Here is a 27,769-nt window from a genome sequence, read left to right as displayed (position 1 = left end):
CTCCCTGAGGGGCAGACGTATTGGAGGACAGATGGACATGTCCAGAAGGTCCAGATACCACGCTCTCCGGGCCCAATTTGGGGCAATGAGGATCATGCGGGTCCCAAATCTTCTCAACCTCCTGGGAACTTGAGGGATGACAGGTATTGGAGGAAACGTGTACAGTAGCGGAAAGAGCCACTCCACTACGAACGCGTCGCCTAGAGCTCCTATCTGAGGAAATTCCCTCGAGCAGAACCTTTAGCCCTTCTGGTTGGCACCAGTTGCGACCAGGTCCACATGTGGGCATCCCCAAAGGGCGAAGATCTCCTGAACTACTTCCTGAGCTCACTCGTGGGAGACTGCGCTTTGCCTGCTCAGAGCGTCCGCCGCAAGGTTCTTCTTGAACTGCCGATGGGGACATTCCCTCGTTGATCGCCCAGAACCACAGCTACATCGTCTCCCTGCACAGAGGGGCAGTGACCCCTACACCCCCCTCTTTTGTTGAGGTAATGCATTGCCACTGTGTTGTCCGTCATTATCAAGACATTGCTCCCACGTGTATGTGAAGTTTGGACTCCGATGGAGACCAGCGACCGCTGATGGACAGATCGTTGGCATGAGCTCCCCACTCTGTCTGGGACGCATCAGTCACCACGGTGACCTCTGGTCATGGCTGCCAAAAAGGCTCCCCTCATTAGATTCACCTAGTCGGCCTACTACAGAAGATCCTGCGAGACTGAGGGCGGAACATAAAGGAGATACAACATCCTGCCCGAGAACTGGGACCACTGAGTGCTTAGAGGCCACTGAAGGGATCTCATCCTCAAGCGGGCCTCTGGCACTAGAAAAATGCAGGATGCCATGAGGTCGAGCAACCTTAAGAATGCGAAAGCCGGAAGACTCTGGGATTGTTGAAACTTTGTGACCATCTCAAGAGTGTGAGGAGCCCTCACCTTGGGTGGCAAGCACAACCCCAAGGACGTGTCCAAAACCGCCCCTATGTACTGGAGCCGTTGGGGTGGTATCATATGCGACTTCTTGAAGTTGTGGGAGAAGTCCAGCTTGTGAAGTGAGTGGCAGGTGACGCTTCGAAGATCCAAGGGTTATCCGGGAGAATGCGCCCTGATCAACCATTCGTCCAGGTAGGGATAGACCTGAATCCCCCCTCTCGTGAGATGCGCTGCCACCACCACCACCATGAGCTTGGTTAAAACCCTCGGGCGGGCGACGAGCCCCAAAGGCAGGTCCCGAAAATGATAGTGGGATCCACCAAATGCGAACCAGAGTTATTTCCTGCGCTTGAGATGGATCGGCACATGAAAATAAGCATCCTTCAGGTCCAATGACACCAACCAATCCTGAAGTTGGAAGGCCTGAAGCAGCTGTTCAAGTAACATAAGTCCAAGAAGGGTCTCAGTCCTCCGTCCTTCTTGGGCATCAAAAAATAAGGGGAATACCAACCCTTGTCCCACTCCACCACAGCCACCGGTTCTATAGCGCCTTTCTCTCACAGGGTCAACAACTCCTGCACTCCTGCACAAGGAGTGGATCCGGAACCTTCAAAGAGCCCTGGGGATTGCCGTGAGGCCGTCGGAGAAAAGGGAGGCAGTAACCGTGAGCTATTGTATCCAGAGCCCACGCATCTGAAGTAATGGTTTGCCATTCTTTGAGATGCTGCGACAGCCTGCCCGCCACGGGAGAACGATGAGTCATGGCCTCATAGCTGCTTACTAGCGGCAGTGGCAGCAGCGGAAGGCAGAGGCAGCTGCCTGAGCGGCTTTGGCACCCCTACCTCGTCCACCACAAGTGCCTCTACGGAGGCCCCTTTGACTGGGCATCCCCTTCGTCTTTCCAAATGAGGATTAATAGCAAAAGGAACCACCCCTCCATTGTTGTCTCCTAGGACGAAAAGGCAGAGGTTGACTGACAGCCGTGCCCAAAGATTTGGCAGCCGCCTTGGAGGTCTGCAACTTTTCAAGGCTCTCGTCAGCCTTGCAGCCAAAAAGATACAACCCGTCAAAGGGCATGTTAAGAAGACGGGCCTGCACCTCGGGTGCAAAACCGGAAAAATCTGCGCATCACGAAGACCGTGACCTGGACCTGGCACATCTCTGGCGATCTCCCGATGCCTTGTCGGAATGGGACCTCGACGGTTCCCGATGTTTATCGCGCTGCTTATCCGATCCAGAGGGCGTACGAGTATCGGACCGAGATCGACCCTCGCCGGCTTCAACTGAAGGCGCAGATGGGGCTGTGCCGTGAGACTGAAAAATTTTTAACATCTGCTCCCGAAAAGCCTCCCATTCCTCGGCGGTAGAGGACTTATTGGGGCACGACACCCTTTTCAGGTATCCGTCATCCGACGGGGAAGGGGAACGGTGATGTCGCTTCTGAGACCGCCTCGACGAAGAGGACGAGTGGCGCCAACTCCAGGACCTAGAACTGCCAGAAGGCTTCCGTTGAGGAGACTCCCTCAATTCGTCGGTCGACCTCCCAGCAGATTTGGATTTACGGTGTTTGGAAACACGGCCTAGCTTTAACTCCCCCTTACGCTCCCGCAAGGCCTTGGCAGTCAACGACTGGCACTTCGAGCAGTCGTCTGTGGCGTGGTCTTTGCCCAGGCACCACAAGCAGACACGGTGCAGGTCCGTGAGGGACATCTTGGACCCTCAGTCCCGACACTTCTTGAAGGCAGGCCGCAGGGTCGCCAGGGTGGAAGAAGACAGCCGTACAATACGAAGTTGAAGACGCAAGGCTCGCCGAGTTCTCGAAGCAAACACGTCTGCGGAAAAAACAGAACTGAGGCTACGGACGCTGTGTGTCCTACTTGTAACATCCGATGACGTCACCCTTGGAGGGACATCGAACCAACGCCATCGATGCAAGGGAGCCCTCTGCCGAAAATATTTCGGAAGCAGCAGAGCTGTGAACATTACATGTCACAGATGAGGAATAACGTTGGAGGACACAATCCATTCGAAGATTGAGTTACCTTGGAACATGTTGTGAGAGGAAGAACATGTTCGGTTTGAGTGCCCACTTCCAGATGTTCGGGGATAGTCTGGATAGCCCTAGTGAGTCACCCTGTTTGTTCAGGTATTACATCGCTGTGGTGCTGTCTTTAAGGACAAGAACCATCTTCCCTTGCAGGGTTTGGAAGTCGTTCAGGGCTTTCAATCCGGCAAGCAGTTTCAATAGATTGATGTGAGTGGACGCTACTGATGGGGACCAGAGGCTGTGTGCGGTCAACCCCCCACCCAGACAGAGATGTGCCGTGGTGACAGTGGCCTCTACTGCAGGGGTGGTGTAGGTTTTCCCCTGCACAACCACTAGATCGTCCCGCTGGCCTGATGCAATTAGCTCGAGAGCCCATTCCTTCATGGGGTGTATGCACAAACGAGCACGAGGAACTAGAAAAACGGAAGCCCTAACCCCCAACAGTTGCATGGCCACACGCACAGTAACCCGAAGACTGGCTACGTAGTGAGGGATCTGGAACAGCATGTTTTGAACCCTCGCGTTGTATTGGAACACGAGCCAGGCTTCTGTCCGAATCAGGGCCCCCAGGAACTGTTTGACTTGGCTGGGGATCAGGCTTGATTTCTTTTCGTTGATAGAGAATCCTAGGATAAATAAGAGATCCACTGTCGCCTGGGTATTGGCTAAGCACGTTATGAACGAGTCCCCTGTAATGAGCCAGTGGTCAAGGTAGGGATAGACCGGGATGGGCTGCCTGCGCAGGTGACGCGCTGCTACCGCCAGTACCTTCGTAAACACTGTTGGGGCTGAAGCAATGCCGTAGGGGAGAACTTTGAACTGATTGAATTATGAAACTATGCATCTTTCATGTCCAATGTAGCCATGGAGTCCTCCTGCTGCAGCAGTGAGATTACTTCCCGAAGAGTTGGCATACTGAACTTTTGTGGCTTGTCATACTTGTTCGCAGGATGCAGATCTAAGAAAGGCGCATGGTTAAATCCTTTTTGGGTACAAGAAGTACACTGAATAATACCCTTGTTTACCTGTAGATGAGGGATGACTTTGATGGTGTCCTCTTCAACAGGATGCGCAGATGGTCTGAGTCTTCTGGCCCTGGGTGGATGGTAGCGGGGGAGGCCGGAAGAACTCTATGCAGTACCTGTGGCTGATGGTCTCGAGTATCCACTGATTTGATGCGATCCCCTCGCATGCACGGGCAAAGGATGTTGAACATCCCCCGACCAGGGAAGTTTGGGAGGGTACTCCTACCGTCGAGTCACTTGGATGTGGAGCCTCTTGAAGCAGTCCCCCCCCCCCCCCCTGCCCTTTCCCAGACGAAAACCTGTGTGTTGGGATTGGAAGTTGCCAGAGGAGCCCTGTCCTGAGGCCTAGTTGGATCCTCCTGAACCATACTGTGCATGGGTAGAGGGAGAGAAGGACTGCCCTCAAAAGGACCGGCAGGTGGAGTTGACGCGCTGGACGAAGGGTTTCGCCGAATTCTGAATGAGCGATTTCAGGGTCTTGTGCTCTTTCTCGGAGCATTATCAACCGATTTAACAACGAGGTTGGCTTCCAGCACTGGCTTATTGAAACAGTCTGAATCAGGGGCGGCTTCATGGGTGGTAATCAAGAAGTAATCAGCAGCCTTCTTCAGAAGGTTGTTGAGCGGCATCTGGTCGTCTATAGGCGATGAGTCTCTAGGCTGGGAGGCGCACCCAGAAAGTTTTTGTCAGTGTGGCGGGGAGTGCCATGTGCCATGGTCATCCACAGGGTTCCAGTCTGTGTCCTGGTAGATGGATCCTGGCCGCCCTGGCCATGGTATGGGGCATAGGAAACATCCTGGCTAGGATCATCCGGGTCATCCCTGAATGTCAACTTGAGAGTTCTGATTGGATTCCTCCAAGGAGGGGAATTGGGCACTGGGAGAGACAAGCCTCTGGGATTTAGGAGGGATGAGGGCATGTGCCTCATCCCTCCTGTCTCTTCACAATGTCCTCTAAGTGGTCTGAGGAATTAATATGCTCAGCCATTCCGTTCATACAGGCCTCAAACCGGTTCCTGGTCCATTCACAAGAATCTGGAGGGGGAAAGAGTTGAGAAGGAAGAGCTGGTTGATTAAGTAGGGCCCTAGAAAGAGGGAGAGAGGCCGTAGAATAGCCTTCAGGCAAAGTAGGGGCCTTTCTGGGGTCCAAAACAAGCTAATCAGCTTCAGAAAGCTTCTCCCAAAGCTTTGGGAGTGTTATCGGCGAGTGGCCCTGTTTCAGCACATCTTTTGGTGCTGCTGCGTCATTCAGCGCTTTGGAAGTTAAAGATTTAGTAAGCGCGCCCGCTACTGGAGTTTTAACACTGTGCGTAGACCGGGAATGCAGTAGCGCAGGCGGCGTCGAAACGGAAGGTTCAAAAGGCCTAGCCGAAGACTTCAACAGACCTGCGGGTGTGGAAACTTTCCTAGATGGATCCGCCGGGGAGAGTTTGGTGGTTGTGTGCTCTGAAATATGTGGTGAGGGAGTGTCCCTGTCGCTGGGGTTCGACTTCCCCCATAGCACTGCCAGCGGCATGCCTTTCGTGACAGGTGGGAGCGCAAGGGCTCCACAGTAAGGTCAACGGCCTCCGAATCGGAGCCACGGCTGCCGACTGATTCCTCTCCTGAGGCGACAGCACCTGCATGGCATAGGCCGTCCACTGCTTAGTACGCCCATCTTTCAGGGTCTTGAACCGAAAGAGCTCACAGGCTTTACTCAAGCACTTGTTGTGGTCATGAGGGAGACATTGATTGCATTGGCAATGGGTGCCCTTGCAAGGGAATTTGCCATTGCAAGACGGGCACATTTTCAATGAGTCCTCTCTATAGCAGAGGAAAGCGGCAGCCAGATCAAGACAAAAGGAAGCGAAAGGGTGAAAGAAAGGCATTCTCAGAGGAGAAAGTACGAACAGGGGCCCCACTCTCCCAACTGTGAAGGCTGGGCCGATCGGCCAAGGCCACGTGGTAAATAGTCACCGAGTAGCTAGGATGGAACGTCAGCGGACAGGACCAGGTCAACAGCCGTCAAGGGCAAACAAACCAACAAACAGTGGCATTATCGATAAAATGATAACAGAATATAAACTCTTACAAGATCTGCATTATTTGCAACCAACTAAGTAGGTGGAAATAAATCTGTGGGACATCCACACGTGGGGGACTTTTTGGGTAAATTACACGTCACGTTAGGACTAGTGTTACAACCATGCCCATGTCGACGTCCCTTTTCGATGTACGAAAAAAATATGCAATGCTCTGCAATTACCACTAGATGTCAGACTAAATGAACAGCCCGTTATTCTTACCAGATTCATAAGCATCAGAAATCATTGTATATTTCTGTTCTTACCAGTCTAACAAGAATTATTGGTGGTGTTGGTGTACAGCCCTCCTGAGTTTAAGCCTTGCCCCTCTGCTACCTTGCCTTAATTAGGTCTGGTTAGATCTCAGTGTCTCTGTGTTCACCATAACAGGTTGGCCTCCCAAAATCCACTCCTAGGGTTGATTTTGGAAATTCATCACAACAGGCCCAGAGGCATCTGGCCTTAGGAAAGACTTCAAGAATCTGCTGCCAGAAAGCCTCCCACTCTTCTGGAGTTGGGGACTCTGTGGGGAAAGGCACCTTAGGTTTAGGTGGCGATTCCTCCAAGGTATCCTTTGGAGATTGATTGGCGGCTTTGCTTCCTGGAGGATTAAGCGAGACATGAAAGTTACTGGGAGATAGGAACCTCTTCCTACGTTGTTTCCTCTTGCCCAGAGAGCATTTCCGCTCTTCGACCATCGCCTTCCTCTGCTTCGAACCAGCTTTCCACCTTTGTGGAAGTACATTAAGAGTTCATCTACATGCTCTCTGAGGGCCTTTGAGCACCTGAGCTGGCAGGAACTGCAATCCTGTGTGTTGTGGTCCCCCATGGATGCACAAACCCACCTCGCGGGGTCCGACACTGACATTTTCTTTCTGCGGTCATAGCAGGGCTTGAAGATCAAGGTCTTCAGGGGTTTTAGACATGTTGCAGCAAGCTCGAGAAATGGCATTGCAGGAGCATACTTAGTTATTTAAAAAAAGAAAAATGAGGTCATGGGCTACCGCAGCTCCAAAAATACGGTCTTTAATATGTCCAGCATGGGGCACACAGCAGCACCAGATGGAGCTGACGAGGTGCTGTGCTCCCTGGTGGGGAAAATGCTTCACAAGACATCTGGTGCTGTTGATAGAATAACAAAGATGAGCAATCTGGGGGGGGGGAAGGAATCCATTAGAAGCCAGATTTAAGTTCAGCAATAGAATGAAAGGCAATTTAGGTCAAGATGCATAGAATTACAAACATGTGTGACAACTTGGAAGTTCAAAGTCCCAGAATAAAAAGGAAAAAGTCTAAAAGTTTTTTTTTTTTCATTTTCACACTGCACTTAGGAACATTTATTGCATTAAAACTCTGGAATTAAGACATTTCTATTTATAATATTACTATCATTTAATCTTTTTAATAATTTCTATTTATTAGAATTAGATCAAATGTGATGGGTAAATAGCATGAAGATAGAACCGTTCCTCTGAACCAAATTGAATTTAAAAAGCAGACAGGCAATCACTTACTTCAGTATCTCAATCCTTAGTTGCAATCCGTGAAGTGTTTGAGTGACACCGTACACATCAGCAAGAAGGTGATGCGTGGAAACAATCTTTTTGGCATTCAGGTGAGAGTAATTTTCATTTAGAAATGATAATCCACACATTCGGCCATTATTTAACCAATCTTTATCAAAACGATATTTGGCACTCCACCTTTGGCCTATGGATAAAAAACACTTATCAGACTAATGGTAAAATGTTTAACAATCACTGACCACTAATTTCACATGCACTCCAACATTTTCAGATAATCTGCGACTGACAAACTCATGATAAACACAGTGACTTAACTGTTTGTGCTTCACTAACCATGACCAGCGCTCCAGTCTTCAAACAGCCACTGGCTCTAGCTCTAGAAAACAGGTGTTACAATAGTCCTCAGCTTGTAGGTAAAGGCTTCATGAGATGTACCGTTTTTGCCATCACTACTAGTGACACCAATATGCACCTTCCCCTCTCCCACCCAACTATTCGGTCTACTGAACAAAATTAACATTTGAGGGGACTATAACTAGATGCAGACAGGAAGTAGGGTAAGGAAGGAAGGACAGGGGGGAATCAAGAACCATTACCAATATTTAAAGAGAGGTTATTTCATTGGATCATTTCCACTTGCACTGTTTCAACTTCTTAAAATACTATCAAAGCCTGGTGGGGTTCAACAAATCAGTAAAACCTAAAGGAAAAATGTGTCATAAGCTATAGTTCTGGACAAATTATGAGTTACTCACCGTAGTGACTAACGTACTCTTAGTCCCCTTTCCGCCATACCGCATGGGCGTCCCTTCCAAGGGACGGGATACAGAACCTTTTTCACCAGAAAAAAAAAAACTTTCGTCCCCTTTCAATTTAGAGGCACGCAGGGATGCGGCCCTGGGAGCATGTGCTACCCTGAATCCGCCCTGCAGCGCCACTCCTCAGTCCCCATTGACACGCCGACAATATTTAACATTGCCTAATGACACCAGTATTATTAGGGGGAGGATGGTGGGACGTATGGAAGAAAGGGGACTAGTCGCTACGGTGAGTAACTCCTAATTACTCTTACGTTCCGTCCCCTTTCCTCCATACTGCATGGTCGATAAGAACTGAATGTAGCCCCAGGTTGGAGAGGAGACACTCCTTAAGCAATTAGGTTCCTTAGAACCGCCTGTCCGAAGGCCGCGTCTGATTTAGATCTGGCATCCAACAGTAGTGCCTACAGAAAACCAAAGGCGAGGGCCAGGTAGCCGCCCTGCTTACGACTTGGCCATCGCCTTCCAGCGGAAGTTTCCTTGGCAAGGCCTGGGCCCTGACCGCGTGAGCGTGCATGTTGGCTGGCAGTGGCTTGTGCTGCACCTCAGGCCTCTTTGATGGCCGCAACCATCCATCGTGTCAATAGAAGCCTTGGATGCCTGATAACTGGGTCTGGAGCCCCCAAAAGTGGCAAAAATTGCATCCGACTTGCGGAAGCCCATGGTCCTGTCCAGATGGAACTTCAGAGCGCGTCTGACTTCCAGACAGTGCAAGACTCTGAGCCTAGTTCTTGGGGTCGGCGAAGAACGTAGGTAAGACTATTTCCTCGTTTAGATGAAAGGCAGAGGGTACCCTTGGTAGGAACGCCGGGTGAGTCCGCAGGACGACCTTATCCCTGTGGAAAGTGGTGTAAGGTTCTGAGGCCACCAGAGCCTGGATCTCGCTGACTCTGAGCTGAAGTCCCACCAGCAAATCAGTCTAGATGGTGACCAGCCTGATGTCCGCGGACGCCATTGGCTCAAATGGTTTGTGCGTCAAGGCGCCCAACACCACATTGAGGTCCCACACAGGGTGTGGCCTCTTTGTGTGCGGGTAAAGCCTGGACAATCCCACCAGATGTTTCTTGACAAACGGGTTGGAGGAGGAAAAGACCACCTCTGAATTTCTGTAGGACCCTATGGCTGCCAGGTGGGTGCAACATGTGTCCACCTGAATGACTGAGGCGCGGGCTACGCCAAGAAGGAGAGAATTTCGTCCAGCATCTACAAAAGGGGGGGTGGGAAGGGGTCGATCTCCTTAGAGTCCGCCCAGTGACAGAACCTGCTCCATTTGCTTTTATATTGACGCCTGGTAGCCTGGCGCCCTGAATGATATCCAAGTTAGCCCGTGCTGAGGGTGATCTGCTCAGAAACCACGCGGGAAGGGCTAACTTCTGAGGCGTGGGGTGGAGGACCCTGCCCCGCTGCTGGGACAGTAGAGTTGCCAAACTGAGCGGAAAGGTGAATGGGTGGCCTGTGCATGAGGCTGAGCAGTTCGGGGCACCACCGTCTCGCTCGCTACCAAGAAGCTATCAAGATGATGCTGAGGTGACAAGCTTCCTTAATCTTGCAGAGTACCCTGGGGATCATGGGTGTGGGAGGAAAGGCATATGCGGTCATGCCTTCCCATTGAATCTGCAATGCGTCTCCCAGGGAGCCGGGACCCAGCCCCTGCCAGGACGCGAAAAGATGGCACTTCCTGTTCTTTCAGGAGGCAAATAGATCCACCTGAGAATGGCCCCATGTGTTGAAGACCACCTGCAGCACCTTGGCGTTCAATTGCCATTTGTAATCGTCAGCTCCCAGCCTGCTGAGCCTGTCCGTTTCCAAGTTGGCCTTCCCCGGGAGGTGGACGGCTGTGAGGTAGATGTTTTCCGGGGCCCATTCCCACATTCTGACCGCTAGGCTGCATAGCGGAGGGGACCTAGTACCCCCCCCCCGCACACCCTCCTGCTTGTTGACATAGTGCATGCTGGTGGAGTTGTCGGTTTGGAGAAGGACGATCTTGCCCCCAATGAACGGAAGGAAGGACCAGAGGGCTTGCTAAATGGCCCCGAGCTCCATCCAGTTGATATGTGACCCCTGCGCCTGCCGGGTCCAGACACCTTCGATGGTGTTGTTGTCCAGAGTGGCTCCCCAGCCCTCTAGGAAAGAGTACATAGTAATGATGACCTGTGGGGACGGTTGCCGGAAGAGCCTGCGCGTCCGCAGGTTGCAGTCTCTGGACCGCCACGTGAGGATCGAGTAGAGAGAAGGCGGTATGTTGACCAGTTCCGCTTGGGAGCCCCTCTCCTGATTCCATGAGGCTGCGAAATTCAGCTGTAACCTCCTCATCCGGATCCTTGTGTGTGGCACAGCCAGGACCACCGTTGCCATGATACCCAGGCGGTGTTGGTACCACCAGGCCGAGGTCACTGCTCTGGTAAGGAAGTGCGTCGTGGCCCTCTTGAGGGCCGTAATCTTGTCCTCTGAGGGAAAAACCTTCTCGGAGCTCGTATCCCAGAGGAGGCCCAGGAACATGAGGCTCTGCGTGGGCTGCAGCTGGGACTTCTTGAGGTTGATCGTGAACCCCAGGTCGTGGAGAGCGTTCATAAGCGCAGCGGAAGTGTGGGTAAACCCCTCCGGGGATCTCGCCTTGACTAGCCAGTCATCCAGGTACAGATATACATGGTGGCCCCGGGGAGGGCTGCCACAGCATTCATGCGTCTGGTAAATACCCTGGTGGCTGAGTTGAGGCCAAAGGGTAGCACCTTGTACTGGAAATGACAGCCCATGATCCTGAAGCCTAGGAAGGAGCGATGAGGTTGCCAAATCGCGACGTGTAAGTAGGCGTCCTTCAGATTCATGGAGCACATCTAGTCTGCCCTGTCCAGTGTCTCCGCAATGAGTGCTGATGTAACCATCATGAATTTCTGAAGAGGGAGGGAGAGGTTGAGGGTGGATAGCTCCAACAAAACTCTCATGCCAGCCTGGTTCTTTTGTATGGCAAAAATCATGGAATAGAAGCCCAAGCCTCTCTCGGAGGCTGGCACCTCTTCCACTGCTTGGCTCTCGACGAGTGTATGGATTTCTGCCAACATAGTTGCCGTCCCAATCTGTGGGAGTGAAGGGGAGGAGGGAGCAGAGGGAGGTACCACTAGGCGGAACCCCTTGGAGGAGAACACAGAGGATCCAGGGGTCCATAAAGTTCTGGCGCCAGAAATGCACGCGAGAGGCAAGCCTACCACCCACTGGAGACACGTGGACCCAAAGGGACGAGTCATGCCTTTCCACTGTCTGCGGCTGAGGAGGGACTGGAAAAAGCCCTTGCAACCCCCCCTTTTGTTGCTTGCAGTGCTTACTCGGCAAGCGGTCAGGTTGTCTCGACCTCCGTTCCTGGAATCCCCGAAATCCCCAAACGCCCGCCCCTTGTCAGAGCGTTGATGCGACTGGGTATACGGCTACGGCGTGGCCTTTGCCAGGATAAAGACTTCGTAGTCTGCAAGCTGTTCTTTTTATCCAATTCCTCGTCAATGGTAGAGTGGAAGAGGTCACTACCCTCTAACAGAAGGTCCAATATGCGATCCTGGCTGTCTGGGTTAAACATAGTAACCCGAAGCCAGGCCATCCTTCTCATGTCCGTGGCGATGTAGATGGCCCGGCAAGCGGTATCGGTGTGGGCCACAGTGGACTCCATGATGTCCTGCGCTACCAGCCTGGATTCTCCTAGACCCACCTTGAAGTGTGCCGGCTATGCACCGGAAGGAAGTCTGCTATTTCCCGCCACAACCTCTGGTTAGCAGCTGCCAGCATGTCATCCGCGTTGGCCTGACGCAGGTGCAGGGAAGCGTTCGAGTACAGAGTTTTTCCTTACGCCCCCGAGACCTTCTCATCCTTGCCTTGCAGCGCCAAGGACGAGTTGGCCGAGGACGACTGATGCTTAGAGTAGAGTGACGCTGCAGCAAGCACCGAAGAATGCGGCTGGGGATGCGTTGATAACAAGAGTGTATCTCCTTCCATTTGTCTATACTTGGCATTGAGGTGCCCATTTACGGGTTGGGCCGAGTGCGGCTTGAGCCACCCCTTCTTGGCCAGATCCACAACGTCTTTCTGCATCGGGATACCCGTTTTGGTAGGGGTTCGTAGGGTGAGGACTTCTAACAAAGCCCACTCCTCGGGCTGCTCGACCTCAGGTTGAGGAAGGCCCAAATATTCTGCCGAACCTGCAAGCCTGTCGTGGAAGGCCTTCGCTGACAAAGGTGTGTCAGGGTCCTCGTCTGTGTCCACCAGAGTGCTCGGCTGGTCCAGAGCGGGTGGAGGAGTGCTGGGCGCCGTGGGCTTAAGTGTGGAGACCGGCGCCGGAGGCTGGTGTGGAACCGCCTATAGTGTGGGAAGCAGGGGAGCCGGAATCGAAGGAGCCGGCAGGGGCAGCGCTGGGGCCTGTGGTGCTGGAGCCATAGGAGGAATGACTATGGGCGCCAGTGGAGTGACCGGAGGGAGCAAGTCCCTGACAACATCCCGTAGGATGGCCCCCCATCTGGGGGGTTTGTATCAGTGCAAGGAACCTTCGGAGGCAGAGGCAGGGGATGTTGACGGAGTGGCTGGGGGTTGGTGGGGCCGGAGTGCACTCTGTCTAGGTAGCAGGGGAAACATGCCTTGCGTTGCTGATGGATAAACTGTAGGCCACGTACCTGGTTGACACCAGTCACACCTTGAAACCCGTTCACCCGCCTGCTTTGTTCCTAGGAGCGTCATCGGACGAGCAGCCATGTTTTCTGGCGCAGCAGGCATTTTGTCGAGCTGCGTGTCACATACAAATGTTGTGGTGTCTGGTTCCCTGGGTCTGGCTTCCTTCAGAATTCTTGGTTGTTGAGCATGAGACCTGCCCAGCACCTCAGGTCTGGGCCTGGGAGGCGTGTTGCCGGAGTGCTGCGTGCAGGCACCCCTTCAGACATTGAGCCGGTACTAGGCCGTTGCCCCTCGGGTGTACACCTGATAAAAGAACATTGCAGTCCCTCAGCACTGATTCGGGAAGGATCTGATGACCCCTCGGCCAGTAGCTGGACTAGCCTCGGTGCGTCTGCTGGTAGTTCCTCCCGCTTGGGCGTTTCCTCTGGAAGGAAAGGCTCTTACAGAATGCGATGGAAAATAGCGGCCCACCCTTGGTCCTCGATCTCTGATTAAAGAAGTTCTTCAAGTCCTCTCGAGGTGATCTTTCGAAGAGCTCTCTCCACCTAGTTAGGCTGTTCTTTAGTACGCGTGGAGTCAGTACGTCGGACGCGGTACAACCTTGCCAGCCTTGGTCTGGGCAAAGGCAGCTAAGGCAAAGAGCATGGGGGTCAGATGTAGGCAAGAGCCCCTCGAAGGCTGGACACCTGCTGAAGCCCTCTAAAGTCGACATGCACCGGAGGAGGAAAGTGACTCTGCAGGACCGAGTGTCTGAATGACAAAGAGAAGACAAAAAGATAGAAGAGTTCAGGGAAGAGCGCATGGTATTACATGGCCGAAGCCAAACCCAGGAGCGACGGTGAAATCGGTCCGCTCCCGTCGACGCGGAAAAAAGGACTGAGGAGTGGCGCTGGGGGGGGGGGGGGGCCGAGTCAGGGTAGCACATACTCCCAGGGCTGTGCCTCTAAACTTAAAGGGGAAGGTGGTTTTTTTCTGGGGAAGAAGGTTCCGTCTCCCGTCCCTTGGAAGAGACGCCCATGCAGTATGGAGGAAAGGGGACGGGACGTTAGAGTAAGAACTGTATAATACCAGAACTAGTTCTAAGGATATCCCTGAGAGGACAGTCCAAGGTCACCCCAGTGACCCCCTTCCCCAGCTGAGGCTGAGTGGGAGGATGAACCAAACTCAGAAGAGTCAGCTACTGGAGAAAGAGAGCTGCTGGAGAAGAACCTTCCATATGTTGGAGATCTCGATTCTAAAGACCATCCTGAACTGCAAACTTTACTTGCAGAAGGTGGACCCTCTAGGGCAGACTGTTAGGCAGAATCCTGTGCAGATCCCTTGGGGAACACTGCAAAAAAGATTAAGACTACAGGAGTATTTGAATTGTAGCAGTCTGCACCACCCAGATTTACCTGGTAGCTGTGGCTGAGCAGTCAGACCTCCCTCAAGAAGAGTAAGGAGTATACACAATAGGGCTAAAAACACCATAGAACAAACAAACACTGACCTGAGCTTTGTATAAAAAGTATATAATTATTTATTTAAAACACACTTTAAGCAATATACTAGCACTCTAAATCAAAAGCAAGTTAAAACACAGTCAGGTAAAGTATACACACCTCCCTTAATAACTATTAGACAAGTCAGAATTAAAACACCACGATTTGTTAAACAGATGTGAGCGCATAACCTGTTGGCACTCCAATAGTTCAGTTAAGCGAAGAAAAAGACAGCATACAAATAAAACAGGTCCCAACACTTTTAGGAGTTCTCAGCAAGGGAATAAAGGCAGTATAGACTGTAGAGCCAAAGTTCATAGGCCAGGCCCACTTTAAAGGGAGCAAAGCGAAATGTGCCCAGGATCACATGGTTTAAAATGCACTAAAAGTCTTTGCAGAATGTTCAAAAGAGGTTGGGGTGATTCAAGAAGGTAAAGTTAGAAGGTCTGGGGCCAACCCAGTTGGCAAGCCAAGGATTTAAGGATCACCTTGGGCAAACCGAAGAAAGGGAGGCCAGGCAGGACACAGTACCTTAAACAGAGAGGAAGCTCCAGCGGTGGCAGTTGTTACAGGCAGTGGTTGCAGTTCGTTGTTTCGACCATGGGAAGGGAGCATCTCGTCGAGGAGGAAACGTCGAGTCGTTGCACTGCACAGGGATGAAACCAGCCACGGAGTTCATCGATAAAAGGTGCGTTCCTTTTATTCATGGTCAAAGTGGTGAAGCTTGGCTATCCGTCCGCCGGGGTGCTTGGCACGGGAGATTCGACCAAGAGACGTCTTTGGAAGGCGAAAAGGGCGAACTGGTTGGTCTCACCAGCTCAGAGGAAGAAGACTCGTCCAGCAGAAGATCTTCTCTTGTCATCGGGAAAGTGGTGAGGTAGTTGCAGCAGGGCTTCACCGGTGGTGTCGTCGTTGCAGATGGCTCAGCTTCTTCCCGCTTCGGATTCTTAAGTCCTGTGGCGACTTCTGAAGTTCCAGTCCCAAAGGCCCTGCTTTTATGCAGAAAAACCCCCATTCAACAGCCTAGCTGTCACTCAAACATGCTAAGTGGTGAGCCGGGCGGTTCACCCCTGGCCCAATCAGAACAGAGTGCAACTTGAGTTGCTAAGGCAACGCAGTCCAGGGTGCCAATTCCCCTCCCCACCCATCCTGTGGAACCCAGACAGAGTGGCACCATTTGGAGGGCTTCTGTGGAGAAGCCCGCCAAAAAGTGGAACAAAGGGCTCGACCTTGGTCCGAGTTACAGAGACGGACATGAACGCCATTTTAGAAAAGAGTTCTGGCAAAAAGACCCAACCGTGAATTTAATATTAAATAAATAATCCGGCGGTATCTTTAACATTGCACCAAAAAGTGGTGTGTTTAAAATCAATGGGAAAATCCCATAGGAAATATTCCGGTGGAATATTTTGCGTGGTAACCACTGCCACCAGCCAGAAACTCGACAAGGGGGGACTGGACAGTGCCCCCTTGAAAACAGACCCAGGGGCAATATAATTAACCCCTTCCAGTACTTCCACAATATGTTAGTTTGTACTGGTTCTGATCACAATTTAGGACTAGTAAAGTCAATGGTGACTTTACATGCCCTGGGAGACAGTCAGTCCCAGGGTATGGAGTCTATGTTTTGGGGGGGGGGTCACTATGACACCCCTGTGTAACACAGTACCCTCACTGCAGTAAAACACATAAAAAATAGATGATACCCTATGGAGCAGAAAGAAACCCGATAGCCCATAAGCACACAAAGAGTCAAAGACATACTTCAAATCATGCCTAAGAGTGGGAGGAAAAGAGTCTCACTCTTAGCAGGAGAAAAAGAAAAAAACAAAAATCCAGCAAAGCTGCTGGGGGACTCACTAGATTTGGGAAATTAGCCTTATAAGAGAATTCTCCCTAACACAGACTTCAGAAGAGGTGAAAGCGAGTGCCCTACTCTTGAAGGTCTCGATCAACAGGCAGCTTTCCCAGCTGGAAAGGCAAGAGCCAGGGTAGCCTAGGCTTTACTAGGAGGATGGCCTCCTCGACAGTGAACCGATTGAGTCCAACTCCGGAGACTACAGAAGACTTCTAGAGCACCAAGCGGTGAGACATCAGTTCCTACAGTGAGCCCATGAGATCCCTCTGGCTGGTCACTTGAGCTTCAAGAAGACCAAAGAGGATATCTCTGTATTTCTACTGGCCAAAGATGGGGTCTGATGTAGATAGATTCTGTACGAGCTATCACACTTGTCGACTTCTGGCAAGAGTGGAGCCAAGAATGTGGCACCCCTGGTGCCTCTCCCAGTGGTGGGAGTACCTTTTGAGAGGGTAGGGATTGTTGGTCCCCTAGAACCTCCAACTTCTTCAAGCAACCGATTTATATTGGTTGTGGTAGGCCATGCTACCAGGTATCCTGAAGCCATACCCATGAGGACTGCTATTGCTCAGGCTGTGGCTAAGGCCCTCGTTGACATCTTTACCAGGGTTGGTTTTCCTAAGGAGGTCATCTCTGACAGGGGGGTCACCTTTTATGCGCCACTACATGCAGCTAAATAAACAAAGAACAGAGAATGAATTACCCCCTCTCTACACTGCTTAAAAGTTAGAGTATGGTGATGTTTTAGCGCTGTCCCTCCAACAGGCAGACAAACATGTTTAATACATTGTTAACACTATTTTTGACATGATCACAGAGAAAAAGACAATGCAAAACCGCAACTATACTTAATAATGTATTGTTGGATGTTAAACAAAATTTAAAATGGTTAAGAAACTGGACATATACAAAACATATTCGTCACAGTTAACATAAGACTAAAACATAATCACAGGGGGTGTAAGTCACTAAATAGACATTACTGTATGGGAATATCTCAAGAGACTACTATTTGTTTTCTGTGCTCAGATCGTCGACATGTTTCGGCCGCGATTTTATATTGACACTATCCCTAGTGTCTTTTCAAAACAAGTAAACAGGACTTCAGGACAGAGTATTTCTTCCAAGTTGCTTCAAATTAATGATTTACCCCAGAGTGTGATGTATACAACAGCACTGATCTATAAAACAATAACTACATTATCAATAGGAAATATTCTATGATAGATACACGTGTTTGACATTTCATGCACTGATTAGTATTTCACAAAAAATAATTTTTTAGCTTATCATTTTAGAAATTCTGCATTCTAATCTATGTAAATTCAAAACAACTAACTGAACATATAGACAACATGAAACAACACCAAACTCTAACTTACAACTTCAAGCAGCGTAAGATGCTATTGACATGACTTCGGCCAATGCTAAGCTCTATTGGATGAACGATCCTTGCAAGTTGATGTAGGCTGCTCTATTTCATCAATGTGGCAAGAGAGACATTCTCTTTAACCTGCAATACAATAGTGGTCATTACTTTATTTGAAAGAACAGGGATGGTTATTAACTGCTTAACCCACCTACTGGTTCTAAATAAATGTTTGATGCTCAACTTATTCTTTACTTCCAAGAATCCCTCAATTGTCTCCTTTCTTTGCAGAGATAAATCAATCCTGCAGTACTATTATTTCCTACGCACAGAAGAATGTGACCAGGAGAGACTTAACACCATTTTTAAACCAAAGGGCTGTGTTGTTTTGACAGTGAATTACCTAAAATATAGTTCAGTGTAGCCTAGAAAAACAAATGGACCAGCTGTAAACTCAGCACCCTGGGTGGTGGCTTCTCGTTTCAGATTTAAAAAACAAACCCTTTACGTTGGTCAGCGTGCTGGAAAAAGGAGTAGACACGAGCATAACAAGCCCGTAAGTGTCAAATGTTAAATTCATTACATAAGGTCAAACAGGTGAAAATACTTACTAGGGAGACGCGAGGAAGAAATATTGCTGTCTTGCCTAGGTTTAGAAACGCAGCAGTGAGGTGGATAGCTATGTCCCACTTGCTGCTGTGCGTGATTTTGCAATCTGGCAGCCGCGATATAACGAGACAAAAAGAGAAACACGTACGTGTTAGTGCGGTAGTTTAGCAACGGCAACCTGCACTATGCTCGGCTCAGTATGAGAGAGACGAGGAAAAGAGCGACTTAACGACTGCACAGGACTTCTGCTTGGAAACTCGCATTGGATAACAAAGCTGAGGAAGGGGTGTGGCTTTTTATAGCCCAACGGAAGTGGACTACATGCTAAACCGGCCTCACTTCCGTCACATGACCTGTGGAAGGCCAAGTAGGGTGGACTAGCCTTTTTTTTATTTAATTTTATTTTTATTTAAAGGTACAGGTGCCCAACCGAGGCGTACAGCGTACAGCCACAAGATATGCTGGAAAACGACTTGATGGAAGAAATATTTCCCAGTCGTAATGTTGTATCTCTAGGGCTAGTGTACTATTTTAGATCCTGTCACACTGATGGAAAACACAGAAATTGATGTATCATTATAGAATGGTGCATCATTAAATGGAGCAAAAGGAAGAGACCAGAAAAATATTTCAAGTGAAATGTTCAATGGCTCAGGGGCCCTCAGTGTTTATAAGTCAAAACAACAGGGTATCCCATTCAATCGAGGAATTCAGACCTTGGTTGACAGTATTAAGGGTGTACATCCAAAGTTGCTCACAGCAGCTTAGTAAGAGTTCCCTGTTGCCCCCTCTTTCTGTGGGTTGGATTTTCTGAATCACAAACCACAAAGTCAGTGTACTTCTGTTTTTTCTCCTCACAGTGGGCGACTAAAGGTTTGTCAATTTTATTTTTAAGGCAAGACCCGTGTTCACAAATTCGTTGTTTAACAGGTCTGCTGGTCTTACCTATGTAAAGCAGATTGCAGGGGCATTTGATAGCATATACAACCCAATCTGTGGAACAGTTTGAAAAATTACGGAGTTCCCACATTTTGCAGTTGAGCTCAATAGACTTCAGGTTACTAGTGAGCGAACATACCGAGCACGGGCCGCATTTTTGTGTCTTTTAAAGGCAAATCTGGGTATTGCTAGGGTGAACTACGAAGTTGCTAGAATATGCCAGTGTTTAATAATTCTGCGTAGTCCATTACTGATTGGGCTAAAGGTGCTTACACATGTCATTCTCTTTTCCGGGATTTTCCTTTCAGGGTGTAAACATCTCTCTCTATTGGCATGTTGTGCGCGTTTGTATGCAAAGTGTATTATTTTCCTTGAATAGCCTCGTATTTTTAAACATTCGAGGTCTTTTCCTTCCTTAATAAAGTCACTCATGTTAGAGCAGTTTCTTCTTACTCTTAAGAACTGGCCTATTGGTAGGTTTACGCGCAGTCCTAATGGGTGGAAGCTATTGTATTTTAGTAAAGTGTTTTTATGAACATATTGCATTCACTATAACTTGTGATTTAAAAGAAATTCCCTTTCTAGACTTACTCACCTAGAAAAGTGATTCAGGTATTCTGAGGACCAATAACTCACCGATACAAAAGGAAAAGACCTAAAAAAACATTTAAAAATACGAGGCTACTGGCCACCAGGGGGCACGCGGATGAGCTTTTCCTCCGTGTAAGCTCTGTCACTGTGGTCCGCAGAGTGGTCCTGAGCCCCCACTCCACAAAAACCCAGAGAAAATCGGACCGGGTTTCTTAGTGAAATCATCGTGAGAGCACAACGGCCCTACGAAGTGTGAACGGATGAACAGTGCTACTGAAGCTGGCGCACGTCGCTGCCTAAAGGACAACCCGAGCAGCAAGTTATCAAGCTCCGGCACCTCGTTAGGGTGCCCTAGCAGCCGGATCGCATGGTCCACCCTACGTAAATGTGGCACAGAGGAGACAAGGAGGTAGGTGCAGGGCGCCGGGGAGAAGGAAAGTCCCGGAGACTTGAGTGAACCCCGCACAGACCCCTGACCCTGCGTTGCCCCATCTGCGCTGAGGAGCCTGCTCTGCACATCCCACAGCAGTGGCGGAACACAAACTCGAACCGCCCGAATGACTGAGATAACCGGGCACTCAAACCACTCGTAATAACGAGGGGATGCGTGGGAAGCCTGAAGACCCGGCCACACCGGACGGATTACGCGGCTCTCCCTACCCTGCGCCACGTTCCCTGGACAAACTTGAGGAGCCATATAAAATGAGCACTACCAAATGATCATATTGGGCAGGCGACTTAACGCTGTGGTGGTAGCCCGCGGCCCAACCCGAATTATCTAGGAGGACATCGAGTGAGGGGATCATGCGGTGATGCAAGGGAAACTACCCCCGAGGGAATACGCCGGACGGCGGACGCCCCCACCAGGAAAGATAAACTATAGCTTGATCCCTGCTAACGGAGCAAGTCCCGCAAATAACCACCACCGGCCCTCACCAACCATTACTTAACTACCACGCCAGTGCAATAACACCCCACAAGGGCCCCCCTCACAAAACGGCAACAGGGCCATAGGGCGTTGGCAGGGCCACCTGGGTGGAGTGGAGAAATACCCTTGGCAGCACATGGAGCCCAACAGAGGTCTCTAAAATGAGACACCACACACCGATAACCCTCGGGGAACCCCACTGAACGAAAAACACCATACTACGCTGTTCGACAGAACTGGGGGAAGGGAGATGCATACCCTTAACCGTACACGGACGTGAGTGGAACCGCACACCGTGGTACTAGAGACCTAGCACCAACGATTTCAATAAGGAAAGAGCCTGAAATAGCTGCCAACCCTGAGCGACCTGGGTGGCTCTGGCGGTCCCGCACACTATTTGGTGCTTGTTTTGGTGATGGGATATGACCCTTTCATATTAACGGACAACTTTGTGTGTCGCTCTGTGTTTGTTTGGAGCTCTGTTCAAGACCCCTAGCTACTTGAGCATTGAAAGAAATCATTTAAGAGACTTGATATAGGAAGTTTCTGGCTAGTTGTGGGTGGAATGTGAAACAAGCACTACGTATATCCAATTAAGAGGTATGTAGTTTTGAGAATTTTGAGGCAGGGTTGATGGCAACCTATGGACCTTACCCCGGACAGTACAACTAGGGGTATATGGACAGGAGTGTAAAGCTATGTTTTGAGATTATGCTGACTATATGTGATAGCGAATGGTGGTTTATGGTGACTGCCCCCTTTTTGTTTATTTAGGTGTGATCTTCAATTTTGATATTAAAAATTCCCATGTGGCCCTGGACTGCATGGTGGTAATCAGGGGAGAAAAACCACAATTGTCTTGAAGAAAGTTCATGCAGTTACAGGATTGTTTTATGTTTGAGCTATAACAGGGTGTAGGTGTTGAAGTCATCTGTTTTTTTACAATTGTTAAATGTGGTTAGTTAAACCTGGTTGTTTGTGAGTTGAATGATTCATTTATATTTCATATTCACTATGTGTTTTATGTTGGGTCATGTTCATTTAGGTCATGTTCATTCAGAACATTTTTATGAGTTTTTTTTTATCCTTTGTAAATTTCATTAAATATTTTTCTAATATTGGGTATAAATTGGATGTACTTGGTCCATTTTTTCAGGACTACAGGTATAGAGTGGCAGCCCACCAGGCTATTTGGTATAGATCAGTTAATCGAAATTGAGTTTTGTTGTCAGTTTCTCCTTTGCATATAAATATCTGGTGGCCCTGCGACACGTGCCTTCAGCAGAGAAGGTGCCCATGCCCAAAGCAACGCATAGATCCACTAGGGCTACGTTTTTCCAGGAAACAGACGACCCGGGAGAACCTCCCCAAAAGAGAGGCTGTAAGTGACCGTCCTCCATCTAGGCTTCGCCTCCAACCTCTCTCGCCGACTCAGATCCGGCCTACCTCATAAGGACCACCATTAACCGAAACAGCGACCCTGCACTACCAGATGGGGCTGCCCAAGAGGAAGGGCCCTCAAATTCTCCCAACACACAAACACTGATCAGTAGACCAGATTGAAGCCCGTGCCCTATACCTCTATCATAAGTTCTGTCTCCATGACCCCCCCACTCCCAGCTGCCGGCCAGTGACACTCAGACAAAACACAAAACTAAAAACATGGTCCTAAGACTTCCACACATTCTGAAACCATAAGACCCCCTCTCCGGCTCTGAGGAAGATCCCCTGCAGCTCCCCAGCAGAACAAGAACACGATGTGAGAGACAGCAGTAGAGAGGACCACAACAGCACCCCTTCACTATCTGCGACGGGGAGGATGCCCACAGTGAACCAAAGAGGCCGATACATTGTCAATCGACCTTCGGTCCACAGACACTTGAAACACTCTTTTGCTCCTGGAATAATTCTGGGGCAATCGATACAGACTACCAACATGGAGGGTAGAGCCCCCCGCGACGGGGCGTGTGCCTCCTCCGGTACAACAGATACTGGATGGACGCTAAATTAAAATTAGCCAAGTACGCATACACTCCGCTGTCACTCGCAGCTGACAACATAAATAAAACGAGCATGGAAACCTCCGGGACAGAAGCAGCACCGACAAAAGGAAACATTGCTGCTTTTCTAAATGAGATAAAGACCATGGGAGCCAATATCGGTGGTAAAATAGATAACACAACAAATGGACAAGATTGAAGAAAGACTTGAAGGTGTTGAAAACAATCAGGCCTCCACAGAGACCCTTGAAACATAGATGATCTGTGAATAAGGGGGATAGAACAAAGAGGAGGAAGTTCGAATGAAAATAGACGATTTAGAAAATCGAGAGGAGAAGAAATAACCTGCACTTTTTTGGCATTCCAGAGCAGGAGGGAGAAACAGAAGGAGATCTTAGGAAAACGATCCATTACATCATTAAAATACTGGTAGGGGACGAGAAAATCGATGAGCCCAAGACCGAGCGGATACATAGAGCTGGAGGTCCTGCGGGTGGCCCAAGATCCATCCTTGCCAGATTTCACAGATACCAGGATAAAGCCAGGATTCTAGAGAAAGCCAGGACCGGAGGCTCTCTTACTCTTGGAGGAGCGCAAATCACTATCTACCAGGACCTATCATCACTGACCTTGGCCCCAAGACGAATGTGCTGCCCCCTCACGAAATGGCTCAAGCAATAGGTAACTCGATATAGGTGGGGCTATCCTTTCTCACTCTATTTTGAACATGGAGGCAGGAAGATAAGACTGAAATCCGAAAAGGGAGATTCGCTAATGCATCGCTGACCTTCTGGAAAAGCGCTCAGAAGATGAACAAGAAGAATCGGGACAGAATGGGGGACATTGGGAACGCCAAGGCCCACGAAGGAAGAGAGTCAAGGGATCGAGGAAATACTGACGAGGCAATGTCACACCTGAAGGAAATAAGTGAAGAAGGCAATCGGCTAGATGAAACTCAGCACATTGACTACCAATACACTAGAACAAACGGCTTGAGAAACCATGAAGGACCCGAACCATTCTGGCTCGGATACGGAAAAACCACTGCCGGTATAGACACTCCTCCCTAATAGGAAAACAAGTGATTTACCGTCAATAGGTGGCGATGTTACAAGAGACGCCATGTATCCTCCTAAAGAGATTTTGGTGGTGCTTTGGGGGGTGCGGGGGCTCAAATGAAATGTTAGAGAATTTTTTTTGAAGGCAGACCGTGAGAACGGTTCCCATTGGTGGTCCGATGTCGGGGCAATCGTTCCAAATGATTCCCGATCGGACGCCATCAACCAGGGATGAGGGTTGTAAAGGGGGGGGGCAGAGGGGGAGGGATGAAGGGGGTGGGTCAGGAACATAATCCTCATTGAGACTATTAAGGGTACAAGGACGGTTGACAGACATCTCAAGGAGGTGACATTTATGACTGATGGGTCCTCTAAAAACTATGATGAAGAATGGCAGCTGATATCGAACAAAGGGTAGAAGAGCTCCTGTCAAAGGCCTTAATTTCCCGACAAAGAGGTCCATAGTACACCGGGAATTCCGCTGGGGGAAACTGGATATTCTCTTTCTTCAGGAAACTAAATATGCTAAGGGAGAAGAACGGAAACTCTTGGGGACACGAACAGGGATAGAACTCTGGGGATCCGGCCCATTGAGAAGGGGAGGTGTGGGGATACTCATCAGAAAGGGGCTGGGGTTCACAATCTCAGACATGGCAGGATGTGGAAGGACGAGCCCTACTTGTTGAAGGCATTGTAGGAAAGGTAAACCTCACGTTCGCAACCATATTTGCCCCCAACACGGGACAAGCCAAATTCCTAGAAAAGACAATTCCCAAAATTATGCTAGAGCCCACTGGACACGTCATACTTGGGAATGACTTCAATCTGTGGGCAGACCCCAAACTGGACAGGAAGGCGGGAAAAACTTAGACGAGGGATCCCACTGAAGGGGGGGGGCGCAATGATATTGCAAATATGCTCGATATATACAGGCTGAGAGATATATGGCGGAATCTACACCCCGGAGATCAGGGGTACACCTTCTACTCCGCCCCGCATAACACTTTTACCAGGATTGATTACATATATCGGCAAGAAAGAACAAGTCACTCTCTTACCTGGTAATATTCTTTCGATGGGATGGTCCGACGACGTATTCCATATCTATGACAGGTAATCACCCCAGCTGTGCTGCTTCGGAACATTTTCGGCGTCTGCGTCCTGCGTCAATACGCTGTCCTGTGATGGCCTCCGTCGAGCCGACGACACCGGATGTTATAAGTAAGACGCACGACGCCTGTAGCCTCAGTTGTAGTTTTTTCCACGGAACGTGTGATACCAATCTTCTGCCAGTATGACCACAGAAAGACTTGCGGAAACATAAGCTGCAATCGCATAAGAAATTATGTAGCTGGGCAGGTAGGGAGGGAGCGATATGGAATACGTCGTCGGACCATCCTAACAAAATAACTTTACCAGGTAAGAGAATAACTTGTTCTTCGAGGGGATTGGGTCCTCCGACGTATTCCATATCTATGACAGACTCCCAAAGCAGTACCAACGTATGGAGGAGGGAAAAGAATTTAGAATATAGAAATTTAGAAAGCGCAATCAAATTGCAGAGTAAAAGGACCGCCTTGCCAAAGGCCAGATCCTAACCATGGATAGAACCTAGGGAGTAGTGTCTTACAAAAGTATGGACCGAAGCCCAAGCGGCTGCTTCATAGACTTTACTAATAGGAACACCCCTCTGCAGGGCAGTAGAGGCAGCCATATCCCTAGTAGAATGGGCCTGTAAGCCTACCAGAGGGTCCTTAACCGCCAAGCGGTAACATTCAGAAATTGCCAAGATAATCCATCTAGACAAAGTCTGCTTAGTAACAGCTTGTCCCAAACGCCTTCCAGCGTAACCTATAAAGAGTTGATCATCCACTCTGACCCACGACATGCGTGAAATTTAGAAACTTAAAGCTCTCCTAGGATCCAACCTATGGAGCCTCTCCTCGTCCTTACCAGGATGCAGAGGCCGGAAGAATGACCTTCTGGCTTAAATGAAATTCCGACACCACTTTCGGAAGAAAGGAAGGACGAACCCTAAGGACAAACCTGTCCTTATGAAACACTGAAGGGTGGCTTAACAGAAAGTGCCTGCAACTCACTCACTCTGCGAGCGGAAGTAACCGGAACTAAAAATACAGTTTTAAGGGTTAACAGTCTCAAAAGAGAAGAATGTAAAGGCTCAAATGGAGCACCCATTATGAATTTTAGAACGAGGTTCAAATCCCAACCGGGCACCTGGAAAGGTGACAGTGGAAACACATTAGTGAGCCCTTTCAGAAACTGAGAAATTAAAGGAATTTTGAAATAAGAACACTCCTCAGACGAGCGCTTGAATATGGACAGCGCCGCCAGGTAACCTTTAATGGTACCCACTTGCAGGCCCTTGTGGGCTAACGAAAACAAAAAAAGACAGAACCACAGGAATGTCACATGAAAAAGGATCCACATTCTTAACCCTGCACCAGTCGCAGAACTTTCTCCAACGGCAACGGTACAGGGACTTTGTTGCAGGCCGTGAAAGCAACACCTCCATTACGTCTTCAGGGAGGACCCAATCCTTATACCTCAACCTTTCAGAAGCTAAGCGCGAAGGTTGAGGGATCTGACCTCTGGATGGAGAACCTGACCCCACCCCTCCCGTGAGAGCAGATCGTCTCGGTAGGGAAGACGCGTGGAGGGCAGATGGACACGTTGAGAAGGTCCGGATACCACGTTCTCCGGGCTCATGCCGGAGCAATGAGGATCATCCTGGAACCGAACCTCCGTAACCTCTGCAGCACTTGCGGGATGACGGGGACTGGAGGAAACGCATACAGCAGTGAGAAGAACCACTCCACCACAAATGCGTCCTTTAAGGCTCCTCTTGGAGGAAATTGCTGCGAGCAAAACCTTTCACACTTCTGGTTGACACTGGAGGCAAAGAGATCCACTTGTGGGGTCCCACTCGTGAGAGATCGCGCTCTGCCTGCTCAGAGTGTCAGACGTCTCTTTTTCATCTCCGGCCATATGAACTGCCGAGATCGAAATTTCCTGCTGGATGGCCCAGAACCAGAGCTGCATCGCCTTCCTGCACAGAGGAAGTGACCCTGCCCGCCCCTTTTTGTTGAGGTAGTGCATGGCCACTGTGTTGTGCGTCAGAATCGGGACATTCTTCCCTCGCACAGTCGGTAGAAAAGCCTTCAGGGCAAGCCTGACGGCCCTCAGCTCCAACAGATTGAACGGAGACCAACAACCGCTGTCAATTCGTTGGCATGAGCTCCGCAACCCGTGAGGGATGTGTCCGTCACGATCGTCACCTCTGGCCAGGGTAGCCAAAATGGAGCCCCCCCCTCATCAGATTGCCTTAGACGGCCCACCACAGAAGGTCCTGGGCGACCGAGGGCGGCACCTGAACAGGGTCCGACATCCTGCCGGAGGACTGTGACTACTGCATCTTGAGAGCCCATTGCAGAGATCTCATCCGCAACCCGGCCTCTGGCACCAGAAGAATGCAGGATGCCATGAGACTGAGCAACCTCAAGAACTCGAACGCCGGGAGACTCTGGGCATGTTGAAACTTGTGCACCATCTGCAGAATGTGATGAGCCCTCACCTGGGGAGGGAATCACTGCCCCAGGGACGTGTCGAGCACTGCTTCGATGTACTGGAGCCGCTGAGTTGGCGTCAAGTGGGACTTCAAGTTGAGGGAGAAGCCCAGCTTGTGAAGGGAGTGGCAGGTGACTGACAGATGATCCAGGACTTGCTCGGGAGAGCGCGCCCTGATCAACCAAAAGTCCAGGTAGGGGTAGACGTGAATCCCGCCTTTTTTTGAGATACGCTGCCACCACCACCATGAGCTTGGTGGAGACCCTCGGGGCGGAGGTCAATTCGAACGGAAGG

General features: G+C 49.9%; 1 protein-coding gene across 6 annotated transcripts in view; it reads right to left on the bottom strand.

Annotated features, from left to right (window-relative positions):
- Positions 1 to 27,769, bottom strand: part of PHF20L1 (PHD finger protein 20 like 1) — a 1,153,412-nt gene that overhangs the window by 115,462 nt on the left and 1,010,181 nt on the right. For all 6 annotated transcript variants that reach the window (XR_011278670.1, XM_069621650.1, XM_069621651.1 and 3 more), the window contains one exon: positions 7,581 to 7,776. Coding sequence is in view for 5 of the 6 variants with exons in the window: in XM_069621650.1 (XP_069477751.1) it covers positions 7,581 to 7,776 (196 nt within the window). In the remaining variant the exon portion in view is untranslated. The remainder of the gene's footprint in view (positions 1 to 7,580; positions 7,777 to 27,769) is intronic.

The sequence above is a fragment of the Ambystoma mexicanum genome, chromosome 5q (genome assembly GCF_040938575.1).
Source record: "Ambystoma mexicanum isolate Mex_15411 chromosome 5q, UKY_AmexF1_1, whole genome shotgun sequence".
Lineage (NCBI taxonomy): Eukaryota > Metazoa > Chordata > Amphibia > Caudata > Ambystomatidae > Ambystoma > Ambystoma mexicanum.
The sequence above is the reverse complement of the archived record's forward strand: the minus strand, read 5'-3'. Positions and strand labels throughout refer to the sequence as shown.